General features: G+C 35.8%; 1 protein-coding gene across 5 annotated transcripts in view; it reads left to right on the top strand.

Annotated features, from left to right (window-relative positions):
- Nucleotides 1-12,776, top strand: part of GTF2E2 (general transcription factor IIE subunit 2) — a 79,852-nt gene that overhangs the window by 41,412 nt on the left and 25,664 nt on the right. For all 5 annotated transcript variants that reach the window (XM_006930602.4, XM_003984651.5, XM_045055322.1 and 2 more), the window contains exons 4-5: nt 3,526-3,633; nt 5,220-5,402. In XM_006930602.4, the coding sequence (XP_006930664.1) occupies nt 3,526-3,633; nt 5,220-5,402 (291 nt within the window). The remainder of the gene's footprint in view (nt 1-3,525; nt 3,634-5,219; nt 5,403-12,776) is intronic.

Below are 12,776 nucleotides of genomic sequence, written 5' to 3'. Positions count from 1 at the left end.
AGTGAATGGTTTTCTCCTGAGGTCAGAAAAAGATAAAAGGTACTGATTGTCACAACATCTGTTGGGTATTACACTGGAAGTCCCCCCTAGTGCAGTGAAGCAGGAAAAAAGAAGTAACAGATGTAAAAACTGTAAAGGAAGAAGTAGAACTGTAGATGACATGATTAAATATATAGGAAAGCCAAGAGAATATGCAAGCTATTAGAATTAAGGTTGATAAAAATAAGGCCACTATAAAAAAAGCCAATTTCTATGAAGTTGCAAGAAAAAAAAATAGACAGCGAAATAAAATACAAAATGCAATACACCAAAAATCATCTAGTGATCAGGAAGGAATTTAACAAAGGTGTGTAATTGTTCTTCACTGAAAACTAGCTTTAGAGTGTTACGTAGTCTCTCTATGCATCCTTCATTTTTTTTTTTTCATTTTTCTTAACTCCTGATTGAAGAGCAAGAAATAAGTAATTTTGAGTTTCTCAGGTTTATCTCTCTTGCTCTTTTTTTTTCCCCCTCATTTTGTTATAACAGGTTTTCACTTGATAATTTGACAGCTGTGTTTGGCTTCTCTGTTTACATAGTTCAGTGAAAATGGTTAGGCTTTCATACAGTGAATATTACTTTTGTTTTTGAGCTTGTTCTGATTGTAAAAATCCCATATTTAAATTTAAATATAATAAACATAGGGCTAGTGCTTTTTTATTTTTCTTGAGATGTATTCTTTTCTGCTTAGATTTTAAGATTAACTTGGCCTTTGATAATTTTATATTTAACTTAATGGGGGGAAAGTTTTTAATGTGAAGAAAACTAAGGCAAATATGTTAGATTTAATCAGTGTTAATGGAGGATACAGAATAATTATTTTGTTTATTTTTTACTTTTCCCCCCTAAAGTTTATTTATATATATATATATATATATATATATATATATATATATACACGTGTGTGTATATATATAGAGAGAGCATCTTCTCTCACACGTGCGAGCATCTTCTTGTGTGAGCAGGGAGGGGCAGAGAAAGAGGGAGAGAGAGATTCCCAAGCAGCCTTTGTGCTGTCAGCACAGAGCCTGATGGCTGGACTCAATCCTGCAAACTGTGACATCATGACCTGAGCTGAAATTAAGAGCAGGATGCTCAACCGACTGAGCCATCCAGGTGCCCGTGGATACTTGGTTTTAATTGATGTATAGCTATAAATACTTCAAAATTTATAGATTTAAAGGGAAGAAAGTACAGGTATTAGTTTTCTATTGCTGCTGTAACAAATGACCACAAACTTAGTGGCTTAAAAAAGCACAAATTTATTATTTTACAGTTTTAGAAGTCAGAAGTCCAAAATCCATCTCACTGGGCTGAAGTCTGGGTGTAGGCAGGGCTGGTTCTTTCGGGGGCTCTCTGAGGGAACTTCCTGTTTTTTCTTTAAAAAAAAATTTTTTTTTTTAACATGTATTTATTTTTTGAGAGGGTGTGAGCAGGGCAGGGACAGAGAGAGAGGGAGACACACAGAATATGAAGCAGGCTCCAGGCTCTGGGCTCAGACTCGTGAACTGTGAGATCATGACCTGAGCCGAAGTCGGATGCTCAACCCACTGAGCCATCCAAGTGCCCCTGTTTTCTTTTTTGGCTTCTAGAGCCTGTCTGCATTTTGTCTGCATTTCATGATACCTGTCCTTTCTTGCATCAATCCGACCTCTTCCACTGTCCCATCACTGACTCTGAGGTCTCCCTTTTCCCCTTAGAAACACTTGAGATTATATTGGGCCCACCTGAATAATTCACAATAATCTCTCCATTTCAGGATCCTTAATTTAGTCACACCAGTGAAGTCCCTTGGGCCACATAAGGTAACATAGTCACAGGTTTCAGGGTTTGGGCATGGAAGTCTTTGGAGAGGTTGTAGTATTTGGGAGAGGGGATGCAAAATGTACATAATTACAAAATTATGGTTTTAATTTTTTTAATCCATCACACCAGTTGTGAGTTTGGTTAGTAAATTTCCATCTGTCCTTATGCCAGTCAGTTCATGCAAACATCAACAGGGTTTTTAATTTTTGCAATGAATTAATTTTTTGGGTGGGGGGAGAGAGAGTGTGTGAGCAGGGGAGAGGGGCTGAGGTGGGGGAGAGAGAGAATCTTAAGCAGGCTTTACACTTAGCACAGAGCTTGATAATGGGGCTGGATGTCGCAACTGCGAAGATCATGACCTGAGCCACAATCAAGAGTCAGATGCTTAACTGAGACTCTCAGGTGCCCCTGTAATGAACTGATTTTAAACTCACAGGAGGGTTTTGTTTGGAGGACTTTGAAAAAGTTTTTTTTATTTTTTAATGTTGATATATTTTTTTGAGCACGCGCGAGCAGAGGAGGGGCAGAGAGGGAGACACAGAATCTGAAGCAGGTTCCAGGCTGTGAGCTGTCAGCACAAACTGACACGGGGCTCAAACTCATGAACTGTGAGATAATGGCCTGAGCCGAAGTTGGACGCTTAATTGACTGAGCCACCCAGGTGACCCTGCATGTTTTTATTCAATAATTTGTTCTGGACGGCTTTCCAAATTAGCACACAGAGAACATCTGCATTTTCTTTTTAAACATCTGTATAGTAGCATAGATGTTCTATAGTTTAATCAGTCTGGGTGATTTAATCAATTGCTGGCCACATATTGTTTATAATATTTTCCTTTTGCAACCAGAGCTGCAGTGACTGTGTCACTTATTTTAAGTTGTGCTGTAAGGTAAATTCCTAGAAATGGATTGCTGTGTCAAAGTGTTTAAATGCATTTATATTGCCAAATTGTGTTCCCTAGGAGTTGTGTCAGTGTGCATTTTTACCAGCAGTGTGTGGGAAGGCCTGTTTCTTTACACCCTCATTGATAGAGTCATCAAATATGGATTTTTGATGAGGCACCTGGGTGACTCAGTTGGTTAAGCATCCGACTTTGGCTCAGGTCATGATGTCGTGGTTTGTGAGTTCGAGCCTCACATCAGGCTCTGTGCTGACAGCTCAGAGCCTGGACCCTGCTTCAGACTCTCTGTCTCCCTCTCTTTCTGCCCCTCCCCTGCTTACACTCTGTCTCTCTTTCAAAAATAAATAAACATTAAAAAAAAACCACATAAAAATATGGATTTTTGCCAGTGTAATGGTTATGAAATATTTTGGTGTAAGTTGAGTATCTTTTCATATATTTAAGGTTTTTTACATTTCCTTTTCTGTGATTTATATGCTCCTGACTTTGGGTCATTTTCCTATTAGGTTTTTGGAGCTGTTAAAATATTAGGAAGATTAGCTCTTTGTGATAATGAGCTGAAAATATTTTTTCTCAGTTTATCATTTGATTTTTTAGAGCTGCAAATTTGAACTCAGTTCTGTTTGATTTTTATAGTCCATTCGGTTCATCACTATAATTGTATTGCCTCAAATGATACATGTCCTACATTCCTGAAAGATTCCCTTACTTGTATCTGTTACTTAATACATGTAGCATTTTAAAACTGTCTCCTAATAACAATTTTTTCCCTCAATAGACACGGCATCAGCGAGGAGATACACATCCTCTCACTTTAGAAGAAATTTTGGATGAAACACAACATTTAGATATAGGACTCAAGCAGAAACAATGGCTAATGACTGAGGTAAGACTAGGCTTAAAATAGCATTAAGAAAGTTGGTTACCATGAAATATTTGCTGTAACTAAGATTTTTAATATACTGAAATCTGATAATAATTTTTACTTAAAAGAATTGGCATAGGGTCTTTGTTTTTGTTTTTTAAACATACACATTTTAAGGTGGTTTGATTTATTGGTTTTCTTAAGATCTTATGTATCCATTTCAAAATGTCAAAGAGTTTAGCATAAAAATTATAAAGAAGTCTGTCATTGTACCACTTCATTTAAGTTTTTCCAGAATAATTGCTTTTTTTAATTGCTAAATTTAGAATGTATTTCATCAAATTGTATTGTTTTTATGTATGTTTTAGACATTTATACCATGAGGTAGTATAGGGATAATTAGATATTTGTTATGCTGTTACTACTATTATGATGTGATGGTGATATTATTGCCTCTAACAGATTACTTCGAAAACTAATCCTTAACATTGTGTATGTACACACATCATTGGAAGAAAAGAAACCCCACAATAATCAGTGACCATGCTAATTTAGAAATTAATAGCTTTTTAAAAATTCACACATTTCCCTCATTTCTACTTAAGTATGAAATGACAATAGGAAGAATACTTTGTGTGACCAGTGCTGTATTCTAAAAATCAAATGTAAAGTTCCTAAAATATAACTTAATAATTTATTTTACTAAGCAAGATACTGTACTTGATTTTTATAAAATGAACAGTTAATCAGTAACATTATAGCTCATTGTATCAGTGATGCACAAATAGTTGTAATCCACATTTAAATTCTGTTGCTTTACCCAATATTGAAATTTCATGGACTACCAACATTAGTTTAAAATTATTACTACTTTTCTGTTCCCCCTCCTTTCTTCTTTGTTTCTTCTCTTTCTCCTTTCCAGGGTCAGGCTGGCAGCTGCAGAAGAAAATAAATAGGATAGCTCTTCTTTGAGGAATTTTCCTTCTGATAGTAGCTATATAGCAGAACTGACTAAGAATATAATTCATATTCAGTAATTCCTGCATTCCTACTCAGTTTCATTCTCAAGCTGCCATTATCGTTAGATTTCTTATATGCACAAGTCTGGTAATTTTCAGTTCCTTCCACACCTATAAGTACCATTTGATACCAGGTGGGGCAGACTATTGATAAAGTCCTCCCAGGGTTATGTTTCTTGCATAGTGCCAGTATGTGATAAACTGTACTTTGAGGGTGGGATGGGCAATACCCAGTTCACTTTGTCTATTAATGTTAACTGGTGTTTATTCTTTTTTTTTTTTTTTTATCTTCCAAGAGAATCTGGGTATAGTTTCTTCAAATCTGTTGTGATAAAATGGTTTTTCTCATTTAAATAATTGATGTAGATAATAAGTTTCTTTTATAAAAAGTGAGCAACATGCTGATCTCTACCTGTTGTTTTTGGATCCTGGATGTCCAGTATTTTAGATATGCTAGTTGATATTCACAAGATACTTTTAACATACAACTATATTGGGTTTGATGTTTTTAAAATAATTAATAGAATTTAAGAATGTATATATGAGGTTTCCTTTTGTTAATATATCCAAATTCTGTCATCATTACAGGCATTAGTCAATAATCCGAAAATTGAAGTGATAGATGGGAAGTATGCCTTCAAGCCCAAATACAACTTGAAAGATAAGAAAGCCCTACTTAGGCTGTTAGATAAGCATGACCAGCGAGGCTTAGGAGGAATTCTTTTAGAAGACATAGAGGAAGGACTACCCAATTCCCAGAAAGCTATCAAGGTAACATTTCTTTTCTTTTTGTGCCTTAGTATAATTTGAATTAATAATACCTTGTTTTAAAAAACAGCAAGTGTTTTACAATTTTTATTTTTAAATGTTTATTTTTGAGAGAGGGTGAGAGAGTGCACGTGTGTGCATGATTCGGGGAGGGGCAGAGAGAACGGAAGAGGGAGAGAGAATCCCAAGCAGGGTCTGCACTGTCAGTGTAGGGTCCGATGCAGGGCTTGAACTCACGAACCATGAGATCATGACCTGAGCCAAGGTTAAGAGTCAGATGTTTAATGGACTGAGCCACCCAGGTGCCCTGGTGATGAGAACTTGTAAGATTTACTCTCTTAGTAGCTTTTAAATAAACAATACGGTTTTATTAACTGTACTTATAGTGTGCTATATATTACATCCCCATGACTTCTTTACTTATTTATTTTATAACTGATAGTGTATACTTTTTGACTCCTTCATACATCCATCTCCCATCTGCTGTGTCTGACAACCACTAATGTGTTTTCTATTGATGAGCCTTTTTTTTTTTTTTTTTTTTTTTAGATTCCACATAAAGGTGAGATCATACATTTGTCTTTTTCTGACTTATTTCACTTAGCATAATGGCCTCAAGGTCCATCTATTTTATTGCATATGGCAAGATTTCACTCTTTTATGGCTAGATAATATTTCAGGTGTGTGTGTGTGTGTGTATCAGATTTTCTTCATCCATGTATCCATCAATGGATACTTACGTTGTTTCTGTATCTTGGCTATTGTGAACAATGGTGCTGTGTGCAAGGGAGTGCATGTATCCTTTTCAGTTAGCGTTTTTGGTTTCATTGGATAAGTACCAGAACTGGATTACTGAAGTATAGGGTTGTTCTGTTTTCAGTTGCACCAATTTACATTCACACCAACAGTGCATGAGAGTTCCCTTTTCTCCACATCTTCTCCAACAGTGATGCCTTGTCTTTATAATAATGGCTATTATTAACAGGTGTGAGATGATACCTCATTGTGGTTTAGCATTTCCCTGATGATGATGTTGATTGTGTTGGTGGTCATTTGTAGATCTTCTTTGGAAACATGTATTTGTGATCCTCTTCCAATTTTTAAATTAGACTGTTTTTTTGGTGTCAGGTTCCATGAGTTCTTTACATATTTGTGATTTTTTTTTTTTAATGTTTATTTATTTCTGAGACAGAGCATGAGTGGGGAGGGGCAGAGAGAGAGGGAGACACAGAATCCGAAGCAGGCTCCAGGCTCTAGGCTCTCAGCTGTCAGCACAGAGCCCGACACGGGGCTTGAGCTCACAGACCATGAGATCATGACCTGAACAGAAGTCAGTTGCTCAACCGACTGAGCCACCCAGGTACCCCTACATATTTTTGTGATCTTAACTCCTAATCAGATACATGATTTGCAAATATTTTCTCCCATTCAGTAAGTTGCCTTTCCATTTTATTGGTTTCATTTGCTGTGCAGAAGCTTTTTAGTTTGATGCAGTGCCACTTTTTTGCTTTTGTTGTCTTTGCTTTTGATGTCAAATCTGACAAATCAGATTTGATTGATGTCAAGTATGACAAATCATCTCCAAAGCTGATATCAGGAAACTTATCCACCTGTGTTTTCTTCTTTGTCTTTTATATTCAGGTTGTTAATTCATTTTAAGTTAATTTTTGTTAATGGTGTAAGATGATGGTCCAATTTCATTCTTTTGCATGTAGCTGCCCAGTTTTTCTAGCACCACTTATTAAAGAGACTGCCCTTTGTGCATTGTTATTCTTGGCTCATTTGTCATAAATCTGTTGACCATATATGCATATATGGGCTCTCTATTCTGTTTCATTGATCTGTGTAACACTTTTTTTTTGTCAGTACTATACTCTTTTGATTACTGTAGCTTTGTAATATAGTGTGAAATCAAGAAGTGTGATACCTCTAGCTTTGTTCTTTCTCAAGATTACTTTGGCTATTCAGGATCTTTTGTGGTTCCATGTAAGTTTTAGGATTAGTTTATTCTTTTTGTATGGAAAATGCCATTGGAATTTTGATAGGGATTGCATTGAATCCATAGTTTGCTTTGGATAGTATGGCCATTTTAACAATGGTCCTCTTCCAATCCATGAGCATGGTGTATCTTTCCATTTATTTGTGTTGTCTTCAGTTTCTCTCATGAATGTCTCACACTTTGCAGTGTAGAGGTTTCTTACGTCCTTGGTTAACTTTATTCCTAGATATTTTATTCTTTTTGATGCACTTGCAAATGGGGTTATTTTCTTAATTTCAGATAGTTTGTTATTAGAGAAATGTAACTTATTTCTGTATATAGGTTTTGTATCCTGCGACTGTACTGTGTTTATTCTAAAAGTTTGGTGAGTCTTTAGGGTTTTCTATATATGTCGTATTATCTGAAATTACTGACACTTTTTGTTCTTCCTTCCAATTTGGATGCCCTTAATTTCTTTTTCTTATTTAATTGCTCTGGCTAGCACCTCCAGTAATGTGTTGAATAAAAGTGACAGGAACAGGCATTCTTGTCTTGTTTCTGATTTTAGAGGAAAAGTTTTTGGTTTTTCACCAGTGAGTGTGATATTAACTGTGGGATTGTCATAAGTGGACTTTATTATGGTAAGGTGTATTCCCTGTATACCCAGTTTGTTGATTTTTTTTTTTTTTTTTTTTTTTTATCGTGAGTGGATGTTGAATTTTGTCAAATGCTTTTTCTGCATTTATTGAGAGGTCATATGATTTTTCCAAGTTTCATGTTGTTAATGTGGTATATCACATTGTTTGATTTGTGCATTTGAACCTTGCGTCCCTGGAATAAATCCCATTTGATCATGGTATATAATCCTTTTAGTGTATTGTTGAATTCTATGTGCTAATACTATGTTAGGATTTTTGTGTCTGTATTCATCAGAGATGTTGGCCTATCAATTTTTTTCTTGTGGCATCTGTGTCTGGTTTTGATATCAGGTTAATGCTAGCCTCATAAAACGTGTTTGGAAGTATTCCCTTCCCCTATTTTGGAAGAGTTTAAGAAGGATCGATATTAATTCTTTTTTGAATGTTTGGTAGAATTCATCAGTTAAGTTGCCTGGTCTTGGACTTTTTTTGTTGGGAGATTTTTTTTTTTTTTGGGATCACTGATTTTTTTTTTCAGTGTTTATTTATTTTGAGAGAGAGAGAGAGAGAGAGTGTGAGCAGGAGAGGGAGACACAGAATCCAAAGCAGGCTCCAGGCTCCGAGCTGTCAGCACAGAGCCCAATGCAGGGCTCGAATTCACAAACCGTGAGATCACAGCCTGAGCTGAAGTCGGGTGCTCAGCCGACTGAGCCACCCAGGGGCCCCGAGATTTTTCTTATTTTTGGTGTAGGGATTTATAGCTTTGAATTTCCATCTTAGAACTGCTTTTGCTTTATCTCATAAGTTTTGGTGTGCTGTATTTCCATTTTCTTTTGTCTCAAAGTATTTTTAATTTCTCCTTTCATTTCTTTGTTGACCCATTAGTTGTATAGTAGTATATTGTTTAGCCTCCACATGTTTAATGTGTTTTTGCATTTTTCTTCTTATAACTGATTTCTGTTTCCATACTATTGTGGTCAGAAAAGATACTTGAGAGGCACCTGGGTGGTTCAGTAGGTTGTGTCCAGCTTCAGCTCAGGTCATAATCTCGTGGTTTGTGCGTTTGAGCCCCATGTTGGGCTCTGTACTGACAGCACAGAGCCTGGAGCCTGCTTCGGATTCTGTGTCTTCCTCTCTCTCTGCCCCTCCCCTGCTTGCACTCTGTCTCTGTCTTTCTCAAAAGTAAACATTAAAAAAAAAGATGATATGCTTTAGGTATTCTTAAATTTATTGAGATTTGTTTTCTGTCTAACGTGCTATCTATTCTGGAGAATGTTCCATGTGCACTTGAAAAGAATGTGTATTTTGGGGGTGCCTGGGTGACTCAGTCGGTTAAGTGTCCGACTTTGGCCCAGGTCATGATCTCGCGGTTTGTGAGTTCGAGCCCCGCGTTGGGCTCTGTGAGCCTGGAGCCTGCTTCAGATTCTGTGTCTCCTCCCCCTCTCTCTGCCCCTCCCATGCTCATACTCTGTCTCTCTCTGTCTCTCAATAATAAATGTTAAAAAAATTTTTTTTTTAAAATAAAGTGTATTTTGCTATGTTTGGATGATATGTTTGGTATGTATCTGTTAATTCTGCTGTCCTGATGTATTAAGGCCAGTATTTCCTTACTGATTTTCTGTCTGGATGATCTATTCATTGATATAGCTGGGGTATAAACTCTACTGTTACTTTATCACTGTCAACTTATTACTTTGTTAATACTTGTTTTATGTATTTTGGTGGCCCTATGTTGGGTACAAAGATATCCTGTTTTTGGATTGATCCCTTTATTATGATGTAATGCTGTCTTTGACTCTGTTACAGACTTTTGTAGTCTGTTTTGTCTGATATAAGTATTGCCAAGTCAGCTTCCTTTTGGTTTCCATTTGCAGAGAATGTCTTTTTCATCTCACTTTGAGTCTCTGTGTGTCTTTAGATCTTAAGTGAGTCTCTTGTAGACAGCATATACCTGGGTCTTGTTTTCATCTTGTTTTGTTTTATCCTTTCAGCCACCCTATGTCTTTTGATTGGAGCATTCAGTCCATTTATATTTGAAGTAGTAATTGGTAGGTATGTACTCATTGCCATTTAATTTGTTGTTTTCTTTTTTGTTTTTGTTCTGTTTTTTCTTCTTTTTTGGCTTTGTTCCCTTGTGATCATACTTTTCCTTAGTGTTTTGTTTTCCTTTCTCTTTATTTTTTAGTGTATCTCTTATAGGTATTTGGCTTGTGTTTATCATGAGGTTCATACATAGCATCCTATGTATATAGTGATCTATCGATGTTGATGGTCGTGTAAATTCAGATATGTTCTAAAAGCCCTACATTTTTACTGCCCCACCCCCGTTTTGTTTTTCATGTCATATTTTATATCTTATTTTTTTGTGTTCTTCGACCAATTATTGTAGGTGTAGATGATTTTATTACTTTTGTCTTTTAACCATCACACTATATAGGTGGTTGATCTACTACCTTCACTATATGTTTACCTTTACCACTAAAATGCCTTCTTTCATAATTTTCTTCTAGTTACGGTTTTTTCATTTATAGAAGTCCCTTTAACATTTCTTATAAGGTTGGTTGGTTGTTGAACTCCTTTAACTTTTGCTTGTACGGGAAACTCTTCTCTTTCCTTCACGTCTGAGTGATAATCTTGCTGGGTAGAGTAAGTTCTTGGTTTTAGGTTTTTTACTGTCATTGCTTTGAATATGTCGTACCATTCTCTTTTGGCCTTTGAATTTTTGTCTGAAAAATCAACTTCTAGTCTTAGAGGGGTTCTGTAGGTTGTAAATAGTTGTTTTTTGATTTTAAGAATCACTCTTCCTCTTGGGGTGCCTGGGTGGCTTAGTTGGTTAAGCATCTGACTCTTGATTTCAGCTCAGGTCATGATCTCATGGTTTGTGAGATCGAGCCCCGCTTTGGGTTTTATGCTGACAGTGCAGAGCCTGCTTGGGATTCTCTCTCTCTGCCCCTCCCCTGCTTATGCTCTCTCTCTCTCTCAAAATAAATAAACCTAAAAAAAAAAAATCAACTTTTTAAATTGTTGATAATTGTATTCTAGTGTATCTTGGCATAGATCTTTTTTGGTATAGGTCTCTTTTGTTCATCTTATTGGGGACTTTCTGTATTTCCTGGACTTGGATGTCTGTTTCCTTTGCCAAGTCAGAGGAGTTTCCAGCCGTTATTTTTTTAAGTAGGTTTCTTTCCTTTTTCTCTTCTCCTTCTGGGATCCCTATAATTTGAATATTAGTATACTTGATGTTGTCCCAGAGGTCCCTTAAACTATCCTCATTTTTAAAAACTGTCTTTTTTCTTTTTGCTGTTCTGATTGGGTGATTTCCACTACCCTGTCTTACAAATCACTGATCCATTTTTTCTGTGTCATTTGATCTGCAGTTGATTCCCTGTACTGTATTTTTCATTTCAGTTATTGTATTCTTCAGCTCTGATTTTTCAGCTCTCTTTTTACATTTCTCTTTGTTAAAGTTCTCACCGTGTTCACCTGTTTTTCTCCTGAGTTTGGTGAGCATTTTTATGACCATTACTTTAACTTTTTATCTGAACTATTTTTCAAAGTATTTTATGTCATGAATAATTTATATAAATAAGAATGAAAGGATGGTGAAAAACAACTTTACTGGAAATTTTTATAAGATTTTAACATAGCAAACTTCTGTATCAAGTGTATTTTGGCAAACACATCAGAAAGATGAAAGAATACTATTATACGTCTTTTTAGCAAAGTGAAATGGCAAAGGTTCATATCACATAGTATTGTACAGTGAATTCCTTCTTGTTGAAAAACTAACTGAAGGAAAATACCTTATATATTTAAGTCCTTAGCAATATGTCATTCAATCATTGATTCTTAAGCTTGAGGTGATTCATCTATGGTATTGTCGTCCAAAGACTTACAGGTTTAGATTTTATTTCTGTAATGAATTTCACCATCATCAGAGGCTAGAGTGAGTGCTACTATCAGGCTTTCTGTATTCTTGTTCTCATTCATTAATAATGGTGAAGTATCTTCCGTCAGTTTTCTTGTCATTGCTCTAAGGAGCAGAAAATAAAAAATTCTGAACTGTCAAATATTTAATGAAAGCTAAAAGACAACAAAGACCACTCTGTAGTCTTTTATATCTTCTGAAAGATAATGCAATAGTTTGGGCAGTGCAATAACACAAATTGAATCACACTTCTAAGTGATAGAATTTCACTGTTTCACTATTATATTACACTTGTAGGTGATATAACCTTTCTTTCCTTTTTAAAAAAAACTTTTTACTATTTATTTATAATATTTATTTATTGAGAGGGGGAGAGAAAGCTAAGGAGGGCGGGGTGGGGGGGGCGGGGAGAGAGAAACCCAAGCAGGCTCCATGCTGTCAGCAAAGAGCCCAATGTGGGGCTCAAAACCATGAACCATGAGATGATGAGCTGAAATCAAGAGTCAGACACTTAAACTGACTGAGCCAGCCAGGTGCCCCACAATTTTAGCTTTTTAAAGCATAATTGGAAATAATTGCTAATGGTAAATAAGTGGCAAAATATTTTAAAGTAGAGGGAATGTAAGAACACTAAGATCACACAATTTTTCTTAGATTAATAAAAGGCTCCAATGGACCTACATTAAATTGCAACATAGGTTGGATTTTTTCAAAAATAAGTAAGGTTTCTTTTTGTACTTTGGAAATCTCTAAGAATAAAACTCTTGATATATCAATACATAAAAGTAGTGAGAATTGCTTATTGAAAGAAATTTGAGAATTAAAATTGGGTA

This window comes from Felis catus, chromosome B1 (genome assembly GCF_018350175.1).
Source record: "Felis catus isolate Fca126 chromosome B1, F.catus_Fca126_mat1.0, whole genome shotgun sequence".
In the NCBI taxonomy this organism is placed as follows: Eukaryota; Metazoa; Chordata; class Mammalia; order Carnivora; family Felidae; genus Felis; species Felis catus.
The sequence above is the reverse complement of the archived record's forward strand: the minus strand, read 5'-3'. Positions and strand labels throughout refer to the sequence as shown.